This window comes from Bos indicus, chromosome 5, assembly GCF_029378745.1.
Source record: "Bos indicus isolate NIAB-ARS_2022 breed Sahiwal x Tharparkar chromosome 5, NIAB-ARS_B.indTharparkar_mat_pri_1.0, whole genome shotgun sequence".
Classification (NCBI taxonomy): Eukaryota; Metazoa; Chordata; class Mammalia; order Artiodactyla; family Bovidae; genus Bos; species Bos indicus.
In genome coordinates, this window is record NC_091764.1 from 70,912,493 (window position 1) to 70,938,747 (window position 26,255).

The 26,255-nt window shown below is 46.5% G+C and overlaps 1 protein-coding gene across 3 annotated transcripts in view; it reads left to right on the plus strand.

The window, feature by feature from the left end:
• ABTB3 (ankyrin repeat and BTB domain containing 3) overlaps positions 1 to 26,255 on the plus strand; it is a 332,144-nt gene that overhangs the window by 298,415 nt on the left and 7,474 nt on the right. For all 3 annotated transcript variants that reach the window (XM_019961249.2, XM_019961248.2, XM_019961247.2), the window contains 5 exons: positions 4,930 to 5,035; positions 9,286 to 9,388; positions 12,536 to 12,617; positions 21,061 to 21,129; positions 23,394 to 23,507. In XM_019961249.2, coding sequence (XP_019816808.1) covers positions 4,930 to 5,035; positions 9,286 to 9,388; positions 12,536 to 12,617; positions 21,061 to 21,129; positions 23,394 to 23,507 — 474 coding nt within the window. The remainder of the gene's footprint in view (positions 1 to 4,929; positions 5,036 to 9,285; positions 9,389 to 12,535; positions 12,618 to 21,060; positions 21,130 to 23,393; positions 23,508 to 26,255) is intronic.

Below are 26,255 nucleotides of genomic sequence, written 5' to 3' on the forward strand. Positions count from 1 at the left end.
ACTTTCCAGACTGTGCTCTTTGGGACCAAATCACTATGTGCAGCCCTGACATCGGACTGGGGAGCTATGTGCCTCCTAGATAATGTCCAAGTGTTTGAGGATTGTCCCTTCAGAACAGGCAGCCCTTGTCTTTACTTCCTCGGGTGATACAACACATACTGAAGTGAAGAAGCAAGGGCAAGTTGTGAGGTCCTGGAGAGACGGGATCTTGCTTTGTTGCCCCTAATATGGCTCCTTTCACAGTGCAGGTCACCTCTTAAGATGCTGAATAAGTACCTATTGAATTGAATTAAACAACCACCACCACTACCAAAAAAGCCCTATGAAGGGCCCGGTTGCTCGGGCTTCTCTCTTTTTTTTTAATATTTTTACTTATTTATTCATTTATTTATTTTTGGCTGTTCTGGGTCTGCATTGCTGCTCGCAAGCTTTCTCTAGCTGTGGATAGGGTGGGGGCTATTCTCTAGCTGCGGTGCACGGGCTTCTCATTGCAGTGACTTCTTTGTTGTGGAGCACAGGCTCTAGGCTTATGGGTCCAGTAGTTGTGGGGCACAGATTTAGTCGCCCTGTGGCATGTGGTATCTGAGTTCCCAGACCAGGGATTGAACCTGTGTCCCCTGCATTGGCAGGTGGATATTTAACCACTGGGCACCAGGAAAGCTCCCAGGCTTCAAGGGTCATCAAGTCCAGGAAGGGCATCTTCATTCCTTCCCAGAGTTGATGAGACAGGGGCTGACTCGCCAGCAAGGCTCCTGAGACAACCCTGGGCACAGGTAGTGAGTCCAGCACCATTTGTCAACACAGCTTGCACAGAGCATTTTGCAGGTCACCATCTCCTCTTTCACGTGACATGCAAGTACTCACTGGGCATCCCTAATGTGTCAGACTCCCTGGGGTCATAGGGATGACAAAATAGAGTCCACCTGAGGCAAACGCTAGTTGAACTATATTAGTTTCCACTGCCACAATAACAGTGACTATGATTTAGAGGCTGAAGACAACACCCGTGGTTTCCATGGGTCAGAAGTCCAGGCACAGGGTCTCAGCTGGGCTCTCTGTTTAGGGTCACACAAGACCAATATCGAGGTGTCAGCAGCTGGGTTCCTTCCTAGACACTCGGGAAGAATCCACTTGCAACCTCATTCGGGTTTGGGTGGAATTCAGTTCCTCATGGTTGCATTTCTTTGTTGAGGGTCAGCTAGGGGGTCATATTTTTTCCCAGTGTCAGGGCCTGCTTTGCCTCTCAAGCTTATCATGTGGCCCCTGCTGTCTTCAAGCAACAGTTCATCAAGTCCTTCTCAGGCTTCCAGTCCCTCTGACTTCCTCTTCTCCTCCACCCCTTCTGAATTTTTCATGCATTTTAAGTGCTTACGTGATTACACTGGGCCCACACAGATAATACAAAGTAATCTCCCTCTTTTAAGGGCAACTACTTAGTGACCTTAATTACTGCTGCCAAGTCCCTTTTGCCCTGAAAGAGAACAGATTGACGGGCATGGTATCTCATCATGTTCCTAGTCCCAGGGGTTAGGGCATACCGTCTTCTAGGGCAGTGGTTCCCAGCCATTTTTGGCATCAGGAGCCGGTTTCATGGGAGACAGTTTTTCCATGGACTGGGAAGCGGGAGGGAATGTTTCAGGATGGTTCAAGCACATTACAATCATTGTACACTTTATTTCTATTACGTTGGCTCCACCTCAGATCATCAGTCATTAGATCCCGGAGGTGGGGGACTGGGGACCACAATTTTGCCTACCACCCGGTGCTTCTGCAACATCAGTGTGCATGGGAGTCACCTGCAGAGCATGTTAATGAGGATCTGATTCAGTGGGCCTAGGGTGAGAGTCTGTTTCTCGAAAGCTCGCATGCTGGTCAGTGAAGCATATTTCTGTGATCAGGCTTTGTTGTTTAGTCACTAAGTTGTGTTCAACTCTTTGCAGCCCCATGGACTATAACCTTCCAGGCTTCTCTCTGCATGGGATTGTCCGGGAAAGAACACTGGAGTGGGTTGCCATTTCCTTCTCCAGGGGATCTTCCCGACCCAGGATTACACCCAAGTCTCCTGCGTCCCCTGTATTGGCAGGCAGATTCTTTACCACTGAGCCACCAGGCAAGCCCATGGCTAGGCTTTAAACCAGAGGAAATTTACAGTTGCCAGCTGAGGTCAAACCTAAGACAGAATTTCAGGACATTACACTTGTGGTTCTCAAACCTAATGGGCATTAGAATCAGCAGAAAACTTGTTAAAATGCTGATTGCTGGGCCCCACCCCCAGTGTTTCTGAGTCAGAGGTATGAGATGGGATCTGAGGGCATGCATTTCTAACAAGCTTAGGCGGTCTGGGGACCACACTTTGAGAACCACCGCTGGAACCATGAGCCAGTTGCTTTGTGAGGGTTAAGTGAGAGGAGCAGGTAACACCTTCTGTCAGAAGGCCTTCATCTTTGAAAGCAAAATCCCTTTTTCTATCCAATATAATTGCCTCCTCTTGGGCACCTCTGTGCACCCCATCTGAGGTAACATGGTGTCTTGTAGGATCAAAGGGTTGGATTTCTTTTCATTTGTTGAACTGCAATCCCTCTCTTTCAGGAACACAGTGAAGTAGATTCAAGCATAGCTTGAACCGATAACATCATTAGTAGTCCCAAACCTATCTTTTTAAAATCAAAAATAGCATTTATTGCATTTATGTACAAAGCAACACTTGTTTATTGTAAAAAGATATATATATATATAAAAGAAGAAAACATCATCGTCCCACCCAAAGGTAGCTACTCTATTTTCCAGACCTTTTTCTATACCTATCAATCCAAATATATATGTAGGCTTTTATTTCCAAAACTACATGGTACAAACTGTGTTGTAACCTACTTTTCTTAATATATTGTAAATATCGAGCTATCTAACCACTGTTTTTAGCCCCTGGTTTCGACCCCGTTCACCCAATAAAAAGCATCCAAAATATGCTATGATTCCTGGCTTCCCTCCTGCACACCTGCAGTTTGAGGGAGATTAATGGACCAGCATGGGCCCAGTAGGACAGGAGGGAAGGATGTGAAGGACGGAAGTTGATCAGAAACAGGCTCCCAGAGTACTGGAACAGCCGTAGTTTTGCATCGCAGAACTATTCCTCCAAAACACACACATACTTTTTTTTAGGAGAAAGTGATTCAGCTGAGCACTTCTGGATCCAGAAATGCCTCAGCACCATAATCAAGTACACAGGAAAGCTAAATCAGGAGCATTTGTGTCTTGATGGTGGAGAGTGCGGGCACAGGACCAGAGGGCTTCCTGCTGCCATTTTTAGGCTAATTATCTGCTACCGGAGAAGGCAATGGCACCCCACTCCAGTACTCTTGCCTGGAAAATCCCATGGACAGAGGAGCCTGGTAGGCTGTAGTCCATGGGGTCGCTAAGAGTCGGACATGACTGAAGCAACTTAGCAGCAGCAGCAGCAGCATATACCCTAAGATCATGGCATCTGGTCCCATCACTTCATGGGAAATAGATGCGGAAACAGTGCAAACAATGTCAGACTTTCTTTTTGGGGGCTCCAAAATCACTGCAGATGGTGATTGCAGCCATGAAATTAAAAGACACTTACTCCTTGGAAGGAAAGTTATGACCAACCTAGATAGCATATTCAAAAGCAGAAACATTACTTTGCCAACAAAGGTCTGTCTAGTCAAGGCTATGGTTTTTCCAGTGGTCATGTATGGATGTGAGAGTTGGACTGTGAAGAAAGCTGAGTGCCAAAGAATTGATGCTTTTGAACTGTGGTGTTGGAGAAGACTCTTGAGAGTCCCTTGGACTGCAAAGAGATCCAACCAGTCCATCCTAAAGGAGATCAGTGCTGGGTGTTCATTGGAAGGAATGATGCTAAAGCTGAAACTCCAATACTTTGGCCACCTCATGCAAAGAGTTGACTCATTAGAAAAGACTCTGATGCTGGGAGGGATTGGGGGCAGGAGAAGGGGACAACAGAGGATGAGATGGCTGGATGGCATCACCGACTTGATGGACATGGGTTTGGGTGAGCTCTGGGAGTTGGTGATGGACAGGGAGGCCTGGCATGCTGTGATTCATGGGGTTGCAAAGAGTCAGACACGACTAAGCGACTGAACTGAACTGATACCAGTAGTGGGACTGTTGTCCAATGACAGATGAATGGTTAAAGAAGATGTGGTATATATACACAATGGAATATTACCCAGCCACTAAAAGGAATGAAATAAGGTCATTTTTAGAGATATGGGTGGATCCAGAATCTGTCATACAGAGTAAAGTCAGAGAAAAACAAATATTGTATATTAACGGATATAGGTGGAATCTAGAAAAATGGTACAGATGAACCTATTTCCAAGGCCAGAATAGAGATGCAGACATGGAGAATGGACATGTGGACCCAGTGGGGCGATGAGGAGGGTGGGATAAACTGGGAGATTGAGACTGACATACATACACCTCCATGTGTAAAATGGAGAGCTATAAAGCACAGGAAGCTCAGCTGAGTGCTCTGTGATGACCTAGAGCGTTGGGATTGGGAAGGGGATGGGATGGAGGCCCAAGAGGGAGGGAATATATGTATACATATAGCTGATTCACTTTGTTGTACATCAGAAACTAACATAACATTGTAAAGCAATTATATTCCAATTTTTAAAAAATGATTGGAGCAAGAAAAGATTTAATTACAAATTAAACTTCCACCATAAACCTGCTAGAAATGGTGGACAGACTGAACAAGCAAACCCAGGGCCTATTGAGCAAAGCAAAGGTGTGATGTCCAGGGAATTTCTCTCGGAACCTGCAGTCAGTCTGTGGGCTCCTCTGGCCTACGGCGGGGGCACGGGGCCCATTCTTACACAGGGGCTTGGATGAGGTCTCACACAGCCCCCATCAATGTGAGCTGTTCTTTCCTTTCCACAGAATGAAGTGATCAGCCAGCAGCTGTGTGTCATCTTCACTCACTGCTACGGGCCCTACCCCATCCCCAAGCTCACAGAGATCAAACGGAAGCAGACCTCACGCCTGGGTGAGTGGGGGCTTCCTGGGTCCAGCCCTGAACTGTTGCTTTGTGATTTGAGGACAGGAAGGAAGCAAACGCAGCCAAAGAAGAGACTGGACATGTTGGAGGGCAAACAGGGCGGATACAGGAGTGAGGCAGGTGGAGATCGGGGTATCACCTTTGTTACATGATTAAACTGTTTGGAGACCATATGTTGGGGATATGGACAAGAGGACTCACCAGTACCTCATCCCTCCACTGAGCATCTTTCTTCTGCACATCACCGACAGTCATGACTGCCCACACCCTTCCAGTAGCCGGGTAGAGTCCAGAGAAGGCTGAGATCTGCATAGCCACTCCCCCCCATCCTCTCCTCTAAGAAGTTCCTCTTCCTTGAGATGGAACGAGCAGGGTACAGTGACAGGCCGGTAGGATGCTGCTAATGGAAGTCCTGCAAGGAACTGGAAGGAGAGATGAGCAAGCGTCACCCTCTAGACAAACACATCACACGCACGCACACACACACACACACACACACGAGGGGAATGGCTCTGAACTGAGGAGACAGGATGCCCTGAACTCCCATCAGGTTAACTGTAATCACTCATCACCCTTTTTGGACACTTGCTTTGAGCTCGCCCTAGCCAAGCCCCTCCTTACCCTCTCTCAAACAATCCCTGGGCTACCCGGGAGACAGGCAGGACAGGCAGTATTATCTGGGTTACAGCTGAAGAAGACAGGGAGGCTCTGCAGAGGCTTCAGCATCAGTTCAGGTGGAGCTGGAGCATGAACCCAGTCCCCCACCAAAGCCACAATCCCATCTTTCTCCAGTTGGCCTCTGGGATTTTCCAGAAGAAACCTTTCCATCAGGCACCAGTTTCATTCAGATCCTGGGGCTGCTGGCAAACTGGTGAATCAACCAGGGGGAAAGGCAAATATCTGACTGCCTTTAAGCCTGAACCACGAATCTTCTTTTGCAAAGGCTTGTCTCTCACTGCCTGGGGACTGATAAAATATTACAGATAAAGGACTCCCCTTCCCATTAAGGTTGGGGACTTTCCTACTTCCTGTTTCCTTTTCCTATAAAGACCAGGAAACTCTGGAGAAATGGAAGCAGCTGAAAAATGCTATCCTTTAGCAAAGCCCCTACTTTTGAAATAGGTGACGTAGTTTAAATTAGTGAAAAGGCTTAATTCATGGAAATGCTTTTAAGTATGTTTGTTCCTGTCACAAATAACCTATTAATTTAAATGGCACAAATTTTTGCTAAAGTAGAAAACTTAGCAGCTGAGTCAAAGATTGCCTGGTTTTCTTTATGCCCATTCATGTCAGTCAGTTCAGTAGCTCAGTTGTGTCTGACTCTTTGCGACCAAATGGACTGCAGCATGCCAGGCTTCCCTATCCATCACCAATTCCCAGAGCCTCCTCAGACTCATGTCCATTGAGTCGGTGATGCCATCCAGCCATCTCATCCTCTGTCATCCCTTTCTCCTCCTGCCTTCAGTCTTTCCAAGCATCAGGGTCTTTTCCAATGAGTCAATTCTTTGCATCAGGTGGCCAACATATTGGAGCTTCAGCTTCATCAGTCCTTCCAATGAATATTCAGGACTGATTTCCTTTAGGATTGACTGATTTGGTCTCCTTGCAGTCCAAGGGACTCTCAAGAGTCTTCTCCAACATCCCAGTTCAAAAGCATCTATTCTTTGGTGCTCAGCTTTCTTTGTAGTCCAACTCTCACATCCATACATGACTACTGGAAAAAACATAGCTTTGACTAGATGGACCCTGGTCAGCAAAGTATTGTCTTCTTTTTAATATGCTGTCTAGGTTGGTCATAGCTTTTCTTCCAAGGAACAAGCATCTTTTAATTTCATGGCTTCAGTCAGTCACCATCTGCAATGATTTTGGAGCCCAAAAAAATAAAATCTGGCACTGTTTCCATTGTTTCCCCATCTATTTCCCATAAAGTGATGGGACCGGATGCCATGATCGTAGTTTTCTGAATGTTTTAAGCATGTAGGCAATCCAAAATGTACTAAAACTGCAAGTAGTTCTACCTTGTAGAAAGCAGGTGTTAATTAAAATATTACCAGGGCAACAAATCATAAAGATCCATCAAATTTACAGACTTCAGAGAGTGAGGGTTACACTGCTAGGGCATAGCAATAATTTCTGACATCTGGTGCTTTACAAGACACCCCTGTTAGAGCGAACATTTGCAAGGGCTGTTTCAGTGACACAGCATAAAATCTGCTCTCCTGTAGCTATAAGAGAGGAGAGAACATTTTTTTTTCCTCCTGAATTTGCTGAGATTTCTTTCACTAGCAATTAAAAGGGCCTGGTTTTCAGGCCAAGCATTGGAATTCCAAAGGTTATTAGCACCAGAGGAAAGAAGGCAGGCCTGAGAAGTTCAAAGCTCACAGATGAAAGCAAAAGGACATAATATAATAATTAATAAGTGGAACACAAAGCATATAGTGTTTTGCATCTTCAGTATAACATTCCAAGCTCAGATAACTAAAGGTGGCCAAATAGTTGTTCCTTAGGGACCTGCTTATAAGGAAAGAGAAGAGTGAGTAGTGACAAAAGTCCCGAAGTGGCATCTCCAAAAGGCCAGGAAGGTCATGTAAATGAATGAAATGGGTTTGCTGTGTTACAATAGGGAGTGGTGGGGACTGTGGCTAACTGGAGAGCCCATGCCTGATTTTTTTTATAGTGTGTTGTCCTCTGCCCTCCCAGTGAATTCTGGGGGAGAATGGTAAAAAGAGCTAAAGGTAGGAGATGTCAGCAGTTTGGGAAGGGGAAGTGGGAGCTAGTTGAAGGTGGACAGTGGGACTGAGAGTCCGAGCAGGGGAGGTGGGTTGCTGAGAAGAGGGAGAATGTCACTCCGACCTGCTAACAGTCTTTAAAGCAAGTGGAGAGGCGAGTGTTAGTCAGCTCTCTGGCCTTCCTCTGTGGCCTTTCTTCTCTTTGTTGTTGTTTAGTCGCTAAGCCATGTCCAACTCTTTTCTGACCCCGTGGACCCTCTGTCAGGCTCCTCTGTTCATGGGACTTCCTGGGCAAGTATACTGGAGTGGGTTGTGATTTCCTCCTCCAATCTCTTCCCTTTACCTGAAAAGTTTTAGAAGTTTGGGTTTTGTTGCATTTTTTAATAAAAAAATTTTTAAGAGTATAATTACAGATGATTTGACATTTTTGTGCCTTTTTTAATATGTTTTAGATTAAATCTTTTTTATTGGGAAGAGGTCAAGAGGCTATAGGTCCTGACAGAGATATATGAGTGGAGGATACCCAGGACCACCACCTAGGGTGAATCAACCAGGAGGAGAATCAGCCAAAAAGGCAAATTCTGGTTCTAAGTTACAGCAGGGTCTGTGAAAGGGGCCAGACCAGGGGTCTGACTTAGAAACGGAGCATGGTGGAGTCTGGTAGGGGTAGAGACGCATGGGCCAGTTGGTGGATTTTCCCAGAGAGACCAAAGTGCTGAGCTAAGGACGGACTGGTGCCTTTTGTAGCCCCAGGAGAAATGGCTAAGATGCCAGGCAAATCGGAGGATTCCAGTGCTTAGCAATGCAGGCCCTGGAGTCAGAATGTCCACGTTCACATCCTGGCTTCTCCACCAGCCACTCGCTTGACCAAGTCACTGTGACTCCTGGCATCATGTCCCTGTCGTTCGCCTGACAGTGGTCCCTCTCTCCCAGGGCTGCAGGTGCCAGCTTGCATGGTGCCTGGCACATCGTGAATGCTCAGTGAGTACTAGAGTACTCGCTGTACAACTAGTTACACAGCTTCTTTTTTCTTGGAGATGCGGGCAGGAGCCTGGTTCATTTGCCTCTGATCCTGAGAGAAGGCTTGGATTTCGAATCACCTGAAACATAGCAGCAAGCAGGCAGGAACCACTTCCATCAGGAAAGGAGGGAGCTGAGCTGGAGAAGGAGGAGTGAGGTGGGGTGGGTGGCCTCCTTAGAGGCCAGGTGGGTAGATGGTCACTCTCTGCAGCTGACAGTCATCTGAACTGTGGCTGGGGGTGAATCTCCTAAGGGGAAATGCTACTTTTAATCACAAGTAAGCTGTGAAGAGTCCCTGTGAAATATTGAATTCCAGTTAATTGCACGTTCCTGTAACTGATCCTGTTTCCTGTTTGGTCACGGTCTCTCCAGCGAGTATTTTATCACCATGGCCTCCTTGTCAGCTCTTACGGGCGCTTTTCCCAAAGAGGAATCCAAACATAATCCTTCTCTCCTCTAAAGCTACCCTCTCTCCCTTTCCTGTTCCAGATCCTCATTTCCTGAACAATAAAGAAATGTCAGATGTCACCTTTCTGGTAGAAGGAAGACCATTTTATGCTCACAAAGTGCTGTTATTTACAGCATCTCCAAGGTATGTATCATCAGTTTTGAAAGCACTGAATTATAAGGGTGGTTATTACTATTCTCTAAAATTCAGTTTGGGTGGTGTCATCACTGAACGGGCAGATTTTCTTCTCAAAATCAAGGTTCCAAGACTATAGGGCATTTGTATACCTTGTTCAGGCAGCATGATTCACAAAGACAAAAGGAAGAAGCCACCCAGGAGTCCATCCATGGAGGACTAGATTTTAAAATGTAGTATATACATACCTTGGGCTTCCCAGGTAGCGCTAGTAGTAAAGAACCTGCCTGCCAATGCAGGAGACATAAGAGATGCAGGTTCAATCCCTGGGTCGGGAAGATCCCCTGGAGGAGGTCATGGAAACCAACTCCAGTATCCTTGCCTGGAGAATCCCATGGACAGAGGAGCCTGGCGGGCTACAGTCCATGGGATTGCAAAGAGTCAAACACGACTGAAGCAACAGCACACACACACATATACATACATTATTCAGCCTTAAAAATGAAGCCAGTTCCGACACATGTCACAATATGAATGGGGACATTATATGAAGTGAAATATGCCTGTCATAAAAAGACATTATACTATATGATTCCTTTTATATGAACCATCAATAATCAAGTTCATGAACATGAAAGCGGCTCAGTTATGTCCAACTCTTTTCTCCAAGCCAGAATACTGGAGTGGGTAGCTGTTCCCTTCTCCAAGGGATCTTCCCAATCCAAGGATCGAACATAGGTCTTCCGCATTGCAGGCGGATTCTTTACCAGCTGAGCTACCAGGGAAGGTCAAGTTCATAGAGACAGTAAACAGTAGGCTGGGAACTGGGGCTAGGGGAGGGGGAGTAGGAGTTGTTTTTTGAGGACAGGGTAAGTCTTGGAGATCGATCACACAATGATGTGAATATACTCCATGTAAATATTAGTAAACACTCAAAACTGGTTAAGACAGTAAATTTTATGTTATGTGTTTTTTAACCACAATTTGGAAGAAGAATACAGGCAGTCTCTAGCATAATCAGCAGTCTTTGTGTGGCTTAGACAAGATACTGTTCCTCTGGGCAGATGGAGCACATACTGAGCACAGAGCTTCATGAGTGGAGAATGGATTGGATTGTAGCTTCCTCAGCCAGGTGTCCTCACGAAACCTGAAAACTCACACTGCAGCCTTGCAATGCCTGCTCTCCAAATATCAGGGAACTTTGGCATGAGGCGCTCAAAATACACAGGTCCTGAATCTTACTTTTCCTGAACCCTGGAGTTGACAACAATAAAACATCATCCCTGCAAACTCCAGGAGATAGTGAAGGACAGGGAAGAAAAATACACTATCCTTTGCATGGTTCTGTTGTGACATCATGAAAGAGCTATATCAATACTCTGTGTGTGTGTGTTCATTTGCTCAGTTGTGTCCGACTCTTTGCGACCCCATGAACTATAGCTTGTACCAATGATAACTTCTTAGTTTTAACAAGGCACCATGACTATGTCGGATGATAACATTGGGGCAAACTGGTGAAGGGCACACTGGAACTTTCTGTGCTATGTTTGCAACTCTTCTATAAATCTGAAAGTATTTCAAATTTAAAGTTTAATTTATAAAAAGAGACACGTCTTAGCTTATTTCTAAATGTATTGAGTATGGGAGACTTGCCTGGTGGTTCAGTTGCTAGAATCCCCTGCACTGCAGGGGACGAGGGTTCAATCCCTAGTCAGGGCACTAAGATCTTACATGCTATGGGGCAACGAGCCCACACTGCAGCCACTGGGCCTAAGCGCCACTATGAGAGAGTTTATGTGCCATTTTGAAAGATCCCACATGATGCAGTGAAAATCCCACATGCTGCAACTAAGACCCGATGCAGCCAAATAAGTAAATAAATGGAGTATCAATGCGATCCACTGACTGGGTCTCTACCCACGAGGAACCTAGTTTAGCCAGTGGCAGGAAAATGCATCTAAAACTCTCAACAGAAGGTATTCATTTAGGGAGATGGGTAATCAACAGATGTTGATGCCTATGACGTTAAATACCCACCATGCATCAGGGCCAGCCTGGCTCAGGCTCTGAGGATGCAGCAGAGGCTAGAGTCAGCAGCAGTCCCTCCCCTCTTGGAACAAAGGTTGTGTGGGAGGAGGAAGGAGTGAGTTGGAGAGCTCCATGGGCACCTGAGGAGCTTGAAATTTGAGGCAGGAAGGACTCCAGGAAGGAGGCAGCCTTTGTGAGGGCCTGCAGGGTGGAAGGGGTTTTCTGTTTCTTACTTCATTTATTCTTTTGGCCTCACGGGAGGAATCCTGGTTACCCAGCTGGGGATCAAACCTGGGTCCCCTGCAGTGGAAGCTCTGAGTCCTAACCACTGGACCACTAGCTGGAATTCCCTGGACAGCATTTTTGTTTTGTTTTGTTTTTTTATTTTATTTTTTTAATTTTATTTTATTTTTAAACTTTACAATATTGTATTAGTTTTGCCAAATATCGAAATGAATCCACCACAGGTATACCTGTGTTCCCCATCCTGAACCCTCCTCCCTCCTCCCTCCCCATACCCTCCCCCTGGACAGCATTTTAAAAGGCATTTGTTCTTTTCAAATCACCTGCTTGAGAAGTAATTTAACAGTTCTAGACCCACTCCAGTGTTCTTGCCTGGAGAATCCCAGGGACGGGAAGCCTGGTGGGCTGCCGTCTATGGGGTCGCACAGAGTCGGACACAACTAAAGCGACGTAGCAGCAGCAGCAGTAGCAGCAGATGCTGTTTTGTTTTTGTTTTTGTTTTTAATTTTATTTTATTTTTTAACTTTACAATATTGTATTGGTTTTGCCATATATCAAAATGAATCCGCCACAGGTATACATGTGTTCCCCATCCTGAACCCTGCTCCCTCCTCCCTCCCCATACCATCCCTCTGGGTCATCCCAGTGCACCAGCCCCAAGCATCCAGTATCGTGCATCGAACTGTTTTTAACTTTAGCGTTTTAACTTCAAATTTGATTATGATATCATATCAGTGGACATTATATTAGACAATCTATGGATATGTCATCGTATTTCCGAGTTGGGGGGATATATTACATGTTTCTGTCGTCAGAGAGCTGAGTCTTGCAAGCTGTGGATGTCTCTGTGAGTCTTCTTATCTCCCTTTTTATGTTCTTGCTCAGGTTCAAAGCCCTCCTCTCCAGCAAACCAACGAACGACAGCACCTGCATAGAGATCGGCTACGTGAAGTACCCCATCTTCCAGGTGAGCCCCTGCTGTGACCCGGGAGTCTGCCTGTGGGTGCGGGGCGCCAGTGGGTCCCTCCGAGCCTCCACCTGTGGATCAGCCACTGCACTGTCTTCAGCTCCTGCACTTCTGGCCCTTGTCTTCACACTGCCCGTCCCTCTTACCATCCATGCAAGCCCACAGCGTTAATTGAGCACCTGCTCTGTGCCCAACACTGTGCTGGGGCCTGGAGACACAAGGATAAAGGACATTCTCCTCCGGGGGCCTCACAATCCAGAATGGATAACTCTGAGTAATTAGTCAGTTACAATATAAAGTTGGAGTGAGCGTCAGAGAACCAATGTGCTGTGACAACTCAGAGCAGGGAGACTGGGGAAGGCCCCTGATGGGGTGCCAGCTGGAATATTGCAGCTGAAGAGAACCTGGTGAACTGTGGGGAGGCTTGGGGCTTAAGAAAGGGAGTTAGACAGACTTCATTGGTGGTCTAGTGGTTAAGACTCTGAGTTTCCAATGCAGAGGGCCTGGGTTCAATCCCTGGTTAGGGAACTAGATCCCACATAATGCAACAAAGAGTTTACACGCCGTGACTAAAAAAATCTCACATGCCACAACTGAAGATCCTGCATGCTGAAATGAAGATTGAAGATCCCACATGCTGCAACTAAGACCCAGTGCAGCCAAATACATAAATTTAAAACGGGGATGGGGCCAGTTAGAACACTGCAGGCAGGGAACAGGAGGTATGAAGTCCCCAAAGAAGATTGAGCCCAGTGTGATCAGGAACCAGTAGACTTTAGGGAATCCAGTGTCATGTTAACATTAATAGGCTAATTAATAGTTGATATCAATAGGTTAATAGTTAATATTAATAGGTTCTGGTTAATAGGCCTGAACCTAATGTAAATAGGAAGGAAGGCTTGTCAGAGGCCAGATGACATGGCCATATCTCTGTTTGATTGACGGCGATACTGTTTGGTTTATCGGGCACCTTTGAAGGGAGCACAGCAACATTCTTCCTTTTCCTCCATCCTTCATGTCTGATTCATTGGCGATTGTTTTGTGTGTATGGTGGTGTCTTTGTCTGGTTTTGGTATCAGGTTGATGGTGGCTTCATAGAAGATCTTTGGGAGTGGTCCTTCCTCTTCAGTCTTTTGGAAGAGTTTGAGAAGGGCCGGTGTATGTTCTTCTTTGTTCGGTAGAATACACCTGTGAAGCCATATGCTCCTGGATTTCGTGCCTGATTCATAAATCCAGCCCCTCAGTGACATCTCACAGCTAATAGAAATTCACACCCCTAGCTAGCCTCACAGCCCTATTTCTGGAGTTCTGCATCTCATCAGGGATGTGAAGGCTGGTGGGCTGCTTACATCATCAAGGAGCCTGCAGGGGAGACTGCGGCTCCTCCCTGCTGTCCTCCTATAGCCAGGGCTAGTAGGCCAATGTGGGTGACCTGGGGATGGAGTTTATAGCATTCTGATCATGACCTGATTCCTCCAGTTCAGTTCCAGAAGGAAAGCCCTGGGAAGAAGTGGGGAAGACACAGCCTGGCCCTCAGGAGACTCACATTCCAGGAGGGTTGAGGAGACCACACAGAGATAAGCAGGTGTCAGGGCTGGCCAGGGTCTCGGGGCAGAGGTCCTGGTCTGGGCTGTGAAGGACAGAGCTGCATTTCAGGATCTAAATGCTACACCCCTGGGTTTAAACAGCAGCATCCCCCTGTTTAAAATCATTATCCTTCATGTGACCTTGAAAAAACTACCCAGCTTTTCTGAGCCTCAGTTTCCTTATCTGGTGAATAGGAGGGAAAGGGTATTCCAGAGGGAGAAAGAGCACAAACAAAGGCACAAAAGTGGGAAGTCCTGGTGTGTGTTAGAGGAAAGTGATTATAGTCCATTCGGCTGTGTCTTAAGGTAGACTGGACACTGAAAAGATAAATTGGAACCACATCAGATCAGATCAGATCAGTCACTCAGTCGTGTCCGACTCTTTGTGACCCCATGAATTGCAGCCCGCCTGGCCTCCCTGTCCATCACCAACTCCCGGAGTTCACTGAGACTCACGTCCATCGAGTCAGTGATGCCATCCAGCCATCTCATCCTCTGTCGTCCCCTTCTCCTCCTGCCCCCAATCCCTCCCAGCATCAGAGTCTTTTCCAATGAGTCAACTCTTCTCATGAGGTGGCCAAAGTACTGGAGTTTCAGCCTTAGCATCATTCCTTCCACAGAAATCCCAGGGCTGATCTCCTTCAGAATGGACTGGTTGGATCTCCTTGCAGTCCAAGGGACTCTCAAGAGTCTTCTCCAATACCACAGTTCAACATAGTAGATGCCAAATGCCAGTGGCCAGATGATGGTTCTTCCCTCCATTTACTAACCTTGGTCCCCCAGATCCTGTAATTCAGAGTGCTACCAGGAATCCACCATGCCCTCACAGTAAGCCCTAAATCCTGTTCAGGTGCCTATATTTCCACCATTAGAGATGCATTCCTTTGGTTATGTTGAAACTTCAAAATAAAGAATCCTTATAGAATAAGCATGGGCAAGACATTCTCTTCCCTGAACCTCATTTTCCCCATTTTTAACTCCAACTATGAATGAGGCACTGGCCTTTGCTTGCATGTAGTTATCTGGATAAATCTTGCCACTTTTAGAGTTAGGGAAACTGAGGTCCAGAGACCTTGGTGCCAGTCAATGACAGAGCCATTATTTGAACCCAGTCTGGTCTTTGTTGTTGCTATTCAGTCACTAAGTCGTGTCCAACTCTGTGACCCCATAGACTGCAGCACGCCAGGCTTCCCTGTCCTTCACTATCTCCCAGAGTTTGCTAAAGCTCATGTTCATTGAGTCGGTGATGCCCTCCAACTATCTCATTCTCTGTTGCTCCCTTCTCCTCCTGCTCTCAATCTTTCCCAGCATCAGGGTCTTTTCTAGTGAGTTGGCTCTTCGCATTAGGTGGCCAAAGTATTGGAGCTTCAGCTTCAGAATCAATCCTTCTGATAAAGATTAAGGATTGATTTCCTTTAGGATTGACTGGTTTGATTTCGTTGCAGTCCAAGGGACTCTCCTTCTCCAGCACCACAGTTTGAACACAAAGAGAAACAATAATAATAGAAGCTCTGTTTCTTGTGCAGCAGCTATGTGCAGGGCTCAAAAGCAGCAGTGCTCAGGCTCAGCTGTGCAGTGGAATCATTTGAGGAGCTTTGACGATTCCCAGTGTCCAGGCTGTCATTCAGGATCTGGGCTGCAGCTCAGGCATCAGCATTTTTAAGTCTCCACCCTATGCCATCATCCAGAGTCATGTGCAGCCAAGGTGGAGAACCAGTGCTCTAAGTTACAGTGTTTCTCGAATTTTAGGAAGCATCAGAATCTCCAGGGGAAGCAGTGGGGGTGAATAGAGTTGCCGTTAAGCCACAAAACTTGCTAAAATGCAGATTCCTGGGCCCCACCCCCAGAGTTCCTGATTCTATAGGCCTGGGATGGGGCCCGAAAATTCATATTTCTTATGAGAACATAGGTGATGCTGATGCTGCTGGTCCAGGGACCCACTCTGAGAACCATGCCCCGTGTCATCTAATTCAGTTCAGGCCTCCCAGCTCCCTCTCCAGGTGGCTCTTCTCCCCCTGGACAAACAGGTAGAGGAAGTGGCCAAGCTGAACTTCAGACCCAGGCCTGGCTGACTTCCAGACCTGATCTCTTAACTGTCTCCCTGCTATGGGGCCTTGGGTCCTCCCTAAAAATCACCCAGCCCCAAGGAAAGGCCCATTAGTGTTTGGAGCATGAGCCCAATGCTGAAAACCGTGCACCCCCCTCCCCAGCTTTCCAAGTGCTCATGGAAGGGCACTTATGCCATCAAGCCTAGGACTAATTGGAGGGGTTCTTGTCATCAGAACCTGACTTGTGGTAGGCACTCAATAAATGTTTGCTGTGGGGGCTAGTTGAATGAGAGACCTACACAGGAAGGCACAGCCCCAGAGGAATCGAACGCCTGTATTTACTTTTGGCTAGGGAAAGCTTCCCAGCCACGTTAGCCTTGAGTTACTGTAATTGGCAGAGAAGATTGAGCAGACCCTGGGGAATTCTCCACGTGCCTGCCCCTTCCCCATAAAAGAAGAAAAGCCTCATTCGTGGCTCAAAATAGGCCAAGTCAGGCTGAATCTGACCCAGAAGGAGGCTCCCAGGGGCCAGCTCACTTCCCTTCCATGCTGAACAGAAGAATTTTAGTAAATGAGATGGCTTTGAGTTTCCTCCCTGCAAGACTGTTTAACATCACACGCGGGCAAGAGCCCCTTGCAACTGAGGCTGCACCCGGGAGCAGGGCCTCCACCAGGCTGTGGACGCGATTTACATCCTGCTTCATGCAGGTTGGCAGCTGCCAAGAAAAACAACTCCATAAACAGACCCTTTGGCCTAATCAGGGTCCGTTTCACTCCCTTGCATAAAAGGCTCGTGCTGGCTGAGTCTGAAGGTGCCACAGCACAGCCCAATTTAATTCCATTAGCCCCATGGTTAATGGGGCTCCATGCCTGCTCCTGAAAGCAACATTTCCAGTCAACAACGCAACCTTGAGGAAATGAGATAGCATGCTGCAGAAGTGCTTTGTAACTGGAGAGACCCTGTTTTCAGGACAGTTATTATTATGGCTCTTACCATCACTATTATTGATTTGGCCTTTATAAAAGAGAGGTCCTTGGGGAATAAATGGATTTTAATAAAGCCAGTGTCTCAACATTTGCCAAAGATTAGATGTTTATGACCTGTCTGGGTCCAGGGGAAGAGTAAACAGTGTTATGTTATCATTTCACAAAGCCTCAATCATCAACACTAAAGCCCCACTCTGCCACAGGCAGTTGGCCAGTGGGAGACTCAGATACAAAAGAGGAAGGGGAGGAATTGTGTTTCTGGTTGAAGTGTCCTTGCCGCTGGCAGGCACTAGGGATGCAGAGGTGGGTAAGACCCACTCTGTGCCCTCAGACCCCAGCGGGAAATAACGCTGCAGTCGTGGGCAGTGTGCCGCCCAGCACAGGGTGGGAGGCAGCTAAGAGATCTAAGCAGATCTGCGGAAGCTTCGCAGAGGTGACTACTGAGCCAGATCCTGAAAGAGGGGCCAGAGATCAACAGGTGGAGAAGAAGGGAAGGGCATCCAAGCAGAGGGAAGAGCGTGGGCAAAAGCAGAGTGAAAAAGACGGTAGTAGGTTCTGATAAAGGCAAGTGGTTGGGAGCGGGAAACCAAAGCAGTCAATCCTAAAGGAAATCAACCCTGAATACTCACTGGAAGGACTGCTACTCAAGCTGAAGCTCCAATCCTTTGGCCACCTGATGCAAAGAGCCGACTCATTGGAAAAGACCCTGATGCTGGGAAAGATAGAGGGCAGGAGAAGAAGAGGGCAACAGAGGATGAGATGGTTGGATGGCATCAATGGACATGAGTTTAAGAAAACTGTGGAAGATAGTGAAGGTCAGGGAAGCCTGGAGTGCTTCACTCCATGGGCTTGCAAAGAGTCGGACACAGCTTAGTGACTGAACAACAACAGTTGAGATTAGAAGGAGAGGAGGGAGGAGTGGCAGGTGAGATCTGAAAAAGTAAATCGATCCAAAGCAACAGCATTCATTTCAGCAACAGTGAAAAAACAGAAACAACCCACATGTCCATCAATTGATGAATGGATATACAAACTGTAGGACATCCATACAATGGGATGTTGTTGAGCAGTAAAAAAGAAGTGAAGGAGTGTGATATGTGTGACCTTGAAAATACCACACCAAGTGAACAAAACTAGATGCAAAAGAGCACATGTTGTACAATTTCATGTATATGAAATGTCCAGAACAGGCAAATCATAGTAGATGTCATGACTGACCCAAGGAGGAAATGGGTGAGACTGCTAATGGGCACGAGGTTTCTCCAGGGGGGAGTTGAAAATGTTCTAAAATTAGATTGTGGTGGGACTTCCCTGGCAGTCCAGTGGTTAAGATCACACTGCCACTGCAGGGGGCACAGGTTGGATCCCTGGCATGGGAACTAAGATTCTGCATGCCAAGTGATGTGGCCAAAATAAAGTAAAATTAGCTTGTGGTGGTGGTTGTACATTTTGAATACACTAAAAACCACTGAACTGGGTGCTTTGGTTTTTGTTGCACTGGGTCTTCACTGCTGTGCACAGGCTTTCTCTAGCTGAGACGAGCAGGGGCCACTTTCTAGTGTGGTGCGCCGGCTTCTCGTTGCAGGGGCTCCTCTCATTGCAGGGCACAGGCTCTAGGCATGTGGACTTCAGTAGCTGCATCACGTGGGCTCATAGTTGTGGCTCACAGGCTTAGTTGCTCCAGGACATGTGGAATCTTCCTGGACCAGGGATCAAACCTGGTCCCCTGCATTGGCAGGCGGGTTTTTAACCACTGTACCACCAGAAAAGTCCGAACTCTGTACTTTAAATCAAAACATTTTTAGATTCCACATATCGGTGATATCATATGGTCTTTTTCTTTCTGATTTACTTCACTTAGAATGATGATCTCTGGGTCTATCCATGTTGCTGCAAATGGCATCATTTCAGTCTTTTTTTATGACTAATATTCCATTGTGTGTATATATATATATATGTATTCATAGATAGATATAGGTACACACACACATCTTCTGTATCCATTCATCTGTCAGTGGACATTTAGGTTGTTTTCATGTCTTAGCCATTGTAAATAGTGCTGCTGTGAGCATTGGGGTGCATGTATCATTTCAAATTGCAGTTTTGTCTGGATACATGCCCAGGATTTGGGATTGCTGGATCACGTAGCAAGACTATTTTTAGGTTTTTTTAAGGAGCCTCCATGCTCTTTTCCTCAGTGGCTGCACCCATTTACATTTCCACCAGCAGTGTGGTGGCATTCCCTTTCCTCCACACCCTTTCCAGCATTTATTATTTGTAGATTTTTTAATCATGGCCATTCTGGCCTGTGTGAGGTACAACTTTGTTATAGTTTTGATTTGCATTTATCTAATAATTGGCCATGCTGAGCATCTTTTCATATGCCTATTGACCATGTGTATGTTTTCTTTGAAGAAATGTTGATTTAGGTCGTCTGCCCATTTTTTGGTTGGGTTATTTGTTTTTTGTCATTGAGTTACATTAGAAGCGATTACTTTAAACCCTTTACTTTAAATTACTTTAAATCTGCAAAATGTAGATTGAGATCAGTCACAAACGATGTTGAATGACCTGAGAAAGAAAATGGAAGGTCATTCTAGAAAGGTCATACTAGAAGGTCATACTAGAAAAAGATTTTTCACCCTCAGAGAAAATTAAAAAGCTAACATTTACTGAGTTCTTGCCATGTATCTGCCAGGTCCCTATTAGGCCTGTTACATGTATTAACTCATTTAATTTTCATCACAACCCCATGAGGTGGGTAATATTATCCCCACTTTACAGATGATGAAACTGAGGCATAGAGGGCCTAACTTAATTCACGTCTCACAGCTTTTAAGTGGCAGAGCCAAGTCAGAAACCAAAGCAGTTCAACTCCAGGACCTTGCTCTTAACCACTGTCCTGAATTGGTCACTGACCGTCAGAGCCGGAAGGGACCACAGAGTGCAACCCAGTCCAGTCACCTCATTGTCCAGAGGCCCAGGGATGGGATGTAAACAGTCTGCAGGCTTTTCCAGCACAGCGGCTTCGGGTCAGGCAGCTGAGGTCAGTGTGTCAGCTAGGCAGGCAAAAAACACTAGAGAATGTGGAGACTGTGGCCAGTGGGAAGGGTACACACCACCTAAAGTTTTAACACTAGCTTCATGGGAGGTGGTGACGGCCAATACTATCGCAGCCTTGGGCTTCATTCTGCCCAAGAGACACCACTTTCCAAAGCTCTGGGACTTTACACACCATCCAGTCATGTGTATGAAGCCTGGCTTGGACAGTTCACACCATCAATAAAACACTGAGACCCTGGACCCTTAATGACTTCATCTTGGCCCTTATCCAGCTATAATAAGGAGAAGGTGGTCTTGTGGTGGCTCAGAGTCACCCTCTGAAGCTGAAACCAGAGGTTTCCGGTCAAACCGGGTCATGTCCCAGGAGAACTGCGGCTGGTTCAGGGTCTTTAAGTCATGCCACATGTGCTACAGTTCTGGGCAGCTCAGTGAGGGTGGGGGTGAAAAGACAACCCATGATTGTCACCCATAGATGGGGGAAAACTGTCCTGGGGAGCAGAGCTTAGAATTGTTTAATTTGGCCCTGAGGGTGAACCACAGGGCAACAGATTTACAGCATGGTGTAAGAAAACATATCCGGCCTATAAAACTTGTGAATGGAACTTCTTCCTGAAAGGCAGCAATCCAGGGGGAATGGCCACCCCTGTGAAAGGATGCCACGCAGGGACTCAGAGCCACTCTGAGGCTTCGACTGGGTGGCTGTAAGATGACCGTGTCTGTGTGCCATGGGCTCTTTGCTCACCATGTTCTGTTTTCCAGCTGGTTATGCAGTATCTCTACTACGGTGGCCCAGAGTCACTTCTCATTAAAAACAACGAGATAATGGAGGTGAGCAGCCTGCCGTGGTTCTGAGTGGGTGGCTTACATGGGTGGTGTCTGGGGGCAGCCTGTGTCTGGTTTTCATTTGGATGCAGGCTTGGGGGTCCTGCCTGCCTCCCTTAGATCTCTCAAGGACTTCTCCCTAGAGCCCATCCCTGGAAGGCTGGGGTGCTGGATGTGCTAGTCCGATCTCTTTCAATAGCAGCTGAGTGAAGCCTAATTTTATCTGGCCCTGGGGGTGGAGGAAAGGAAATTTACTGAAGAGTCTGAGGCTACCTCTAGTTCCAGGCACAGCTGGGGCTCAAATAGCATCATCAGAAACTATCCTTGACGATTTCTCCCTTGTCATTTGTAGGAAAAACATTTCATCTGAAAGCTTTCCTCAAATCTCAGCGTGTCCATTGAGGCAGAAGCTAAGAGGCAATTGCAAGCTCTCCCGGCTTCACTCAGCAGCTCCCTGGCTCTCCCCATCTCCTGTCCACCTCTTGTAACTCTGTGTTCTCCCCCTCCTTGCTCCTCGGGCCTTGTTTCTGCTCCCATCTGTCCAAAGCCAAGATTTCCCCTGCTCCTTCCTAGGAGTGGGACTCTTGTGTCAAAGGTCGTAGCTTTAAGTGAGTGAAAGTCGCTCATGTCCAACTCTTTGCGACCCCATGAACTATACAGTCCGTGGAATTTTCCAGTCCAGAATACCGGAGTGGGTAGCCATTCCCTTCTCCAAGGGATCTTCCCAACCCAGGGATTGAACCCAGGTCTCCTGCATTGCAGGCGGATTCTTTACCAGCTGAGCCACCAGGGTAGCTTTAAACCAGAAGCCAAAATGACTCTGCTAGTCCTGAGAGAAAGAGCCAGGACCCCATTCAGGTGCCAGAAGTCCAGGGGGCCTGATGAGAGATGTTAAAACATGAGGAGTCGTTCAAGAAGTGACCCCTCATGGTGGTTCACACATGGACTCTGGGCCAGACTGGCTTCAAATCCAGGCTCTGCCCCTTCTGTGATCTTGGACCAGTAATTTAACCTCTCTCATCCTCAGCTTTCATACTTACAGAATGGGGTCGACGATATCTACCCCACTGGGTTTTGAAGATCTTAAGAGTTTCTGTTTGTAAGATGCTTACCACAGGGGCTGTGTGTTCACTGTGGAGCCCTTTATCCCTTTGTTCTTATTCTGTGAAACCTTCCGTGGTCACTCCCCCACCCCCCGAAGTTCCTCTCTTGTCCCTCTGGACCACTCCTCTGACAAATCATAGCCTCAGAACTTAGACTGCACTCTAAGGACTCAGACTCTTTTATAAACCTTTTAAAAAGCTATTTTCAAATTAGAATAATGAACATACATTTCAATCATGTAAATAATACAGAAGAACTTTGTAATACTTAAAAAGCCCCTCATCCAGCCATCTCCCTTCCATCCCTCAGTCTTTTCCCCAAAGGCAATCCCTTTGAATTCTTGCTTCAGTCCTTTTCTTCCCCTTCCTCTGTTCAGCATCTTCCGAGGCCAGGTACCGTGCTCAGGGCTGGGATATGACTGTGATGCAGAGGGGCAGAGATCCCTGCCCTCCAGGTCTCTGGGGAAGGTGATGGGCATGACATCATGTCTGGTGTGAGAAGGGCTGCGAAGAAGACTAAGACAGGTTAAGGGAGACAGACAGTGATGGAGCGAGGAGACCTGAGGTGATATCTGTGTTGAGACCTGAATGAACAGAGGAAGTGAGTCACCTCGATATCCATCCTGCTAACTAAGAGCATTCAGGCTTCCCAGGTGGCTCAGTGGTGAAGAATCTGCCTGCCAATGCAGGAGGTACAAGAAACACAGATTGGATCCCTGGGTCAGGAGGATCCCCTAGAAGAGGAAATGGTAACTGGCTCCAGTATTCTTGCCTAGAAAATTCCATGGACAGAGGAGCCTGGTGGGCTACAGTCCGTGGGGTCACAAAGAGTCTGACTCAACTGAGCACACACACAAATAAAAAGTTGACCCTTATTTCTGGACGTAACAATTTTAAGCATCTTTGATTGACTTCCTGCTGCAATAGATGCAAATCTGATTCACTTCGACCCCACGCCTCCCCTCTGCCATCTGCCCCCACAGTCGAGTTCTGTTGCCGGGTCCTAGGCCGCCTGTGTAACCTTTGTGCCTTAAAGTGGTGTATCAACCCTTTATTCTCAGTGCCTGCACCTTGGGTTCCACTGTAGGAGATGAAGGGTTTTCTCACCACAGTCTTTGCTTTCCTTCCACCTCCCAACCTCTAACAGGCTCTTTTTATGCTTTTTAGCTCCTGTCTGCTGCTAAATTTTTCCAGCTGGAGGCTTTGCAGCGACACTGTGAGATTATCTGTGCAAAAAGCATCAATACTGACAACTGTGTGGATATTTACAACCATGCCAAGGTAATCAATCCCATTCTCGTTGTCCAAGCATGCCCCATGCACTTTTGTGGGAGAGGTTTTCTCTGCAGATGCTCTGAGTCTGGGCAGAGGGTGGATGCTGGGTCTGTGCATTCAGGCCAAGCTGACCTCGTTCTTCCTAAGGTCTGCTTCCTGCTCTAAGAGAGATGTCTTTCCCTTCTTACGCCCCTCCAGAATACAATGGAGCAGAAAGCCAGAAGTTTTAAAAGCATAGACATCCTCAAATTCCAGCGTGTGCATGAATCACATTGCAGGCTCTGCTTCAGCAGGCCCAGGCTGGGCCCTGGTTCTGCATTTCTTATAAGCTCTCAGGTGAAGCCTCTGCACCTGGTCTAGTCCACAGGCCACACACTTAAGCAGCAAAGTTCTGGAACAGTGGTTCTCCAAGTGGTCTTCAATCCGGCAGCACCAGCATCATCCGGGAGCTTGTCAGAAATGCACATTAGAGGCCCCACTCAGACCTACTGAGTCAGAAACTGGGGGGTGAGGCCTGGTCGTGTGCAGCTTCGCAAGCCCTCCAGGTGATTCTGGGGTTGTTCATGGGGGAGAACCATTATTCTGGAACTGAGGTTCCCAACACTAGCTGCATCGAAGAATCAGCTGGGCACTCACTTAAAATCCCCATGTCTGGGACCTCTCACAGACCAATTCATCAGTCTCTGGGGGTGGAACCTGGGAAAAAGAGATATTTTTTTTCATAACTTCCTGGGTGACTCTCAGATGTGCCAAGGTTGAGAACATGTTGTCAAGGCTAAAGAAGTCCAAGGAGTCCTCCTACTCAGGTGGACCCAACACCTGGGGAGACATTTGGAATCTGTTTGGCCTTTCATCCCAGATCTCTGCTGAGGAATCCAGGAATCTATATTTTAAGCAGGGTCCTAGGGCGACAGTTGTGATTTCAGCCCTAAGACCAGTCCTCACTCCAGTTTTTGGAGTAAAATCAGTGAACCACCAATTTCATCCAATTTATTTCACAAGTGGAGATTAAAATCATGTGGCCAGGTGCCACTTAATTTTGGTTCATGTGCTCAGGACAGGGGGATTAGCATCTGCTAGAAAGAAACAATGAGATGAATTAGGAGTTCATTTAAAACAAAGCATGCCTCTTTGATAGAACTGGAGCTCAGCACATATGCCTCCCACATCCACAGTCTGTAGAGGAACCACTGATGTGAATAACAGTTATTCTGCTTGTTGTTAAAAAAAAAAACAAGTCGTGGTTGAGATATTATTTTGTCTTAAGTCAACATTGTCTAAGCCCTTTTCATGTACAGCCCCTGTGCTTAGAGCCTTGTTGCATTACCTTTTTTAATGCTCACCACAATCCTTTCATTAATCCATGTTGTAATAAGGAAGCAGAGGCTCAGAGAGGTGAAGTAACTTGCTTAAGGTCACACGACTGTGACTGAGATTTTTTTTCCGCTGTGGTAAAATATATGCAATGTGAAACTTACCGTTTACCATGAAACTTACCATTTCTTTTTTTTTTTTTTTTTCTAATTTTATTTTATTTTTAAACTTTACATAATTGTATTAGTTTTGCCAAATATCAAAATGAATCTGCCACAGGTATACATGTGTTCCGCATCCCGAACCCTCCTCCCTCCTCCCTCCCCATACCATCCCTCTGGGCCGTCCCAGTGCACCAGCCCCAAGCATCCAGCATCATGCATCGAACCTGGACTGGCAACTCGTTTCCTACATGATATTTTACATGTTTCATTGCCATTCTCCCAAATCTTCCCACCCTCTCCCTCTCCCACAGAGTCCATAAGACTGTTCTATACATCAGTGTCTCTTTTGCTGTCTCGTACACCGGGTTATTGTTACCATCTTTCTAAATTCCATATATATGCGTTAGTATACTGTATTTATGTTTTTCCTTCTGGCTTACTTCACTCTGTATAATAGGCTCCAGTTTCATCCACCTCATTAGAACTGATTCAAATGTATTCTTTTTAATGGCTGAGTAATACTCCATTGTGTATATGTACCACAGCTTTCTTATCCATTCATCTGCTGATGGACAACTAGGTTGCTTCCATGTCTTGGCTATTATAAACAGTGCTGCGATGAACATTGGGGTACACGTGTCTCTTTCCCTTCTGGTTTCCTCAGTGTGTATGCCCAGCAGTGGGGTTGCTGGATCATAAGGCAGTTCTATTTCCAGTTTTTTAAGGAATCTCCACACTGTTCTCCATAGTGGCTGTACTAGTTTGCATTCCCACCAACAGTGTAAGAGGGTTCCCTTTTCTCCACACCCTCTCCAGCATTTATTGCTTGTAGACTTTTGGATCGCAGCCATTCTGACTGGTGTGAAATGGTACCTCATAGTGGTTTTGATTTGCATTTCTCTGATAATGAGTGATGTTGAGCATCTTTTCATGTGTTTGTTAGCCATCTGTATGTCTTCTTTGGAGAAATGTCTATTTAGTTCTTTGGCCCATTTTTTGATTGGTCGTTTATTTTTCTGGAGTTGAGCTGTAGGAGTTGCTTGTATATTTTTGAGATTAGTTGTTTGTCGGTTGCTTCATTTGCTATTATTTTCTCCCATTCTGAAGGCTGTCTTTTCACCTTGCTAATAGTTTCCTTTGATGTGCAGAAGCTTTTAAGGTTAATTAGGTCCCATTTGTTTATCTTTGCTTTTATTTCCAATATTCTGGGAGGTGGGTCATAGAGGATCCTGCTGTGATGTATGTCGGAGAGTGTTTTGCCTATGTTCTCCTCTAG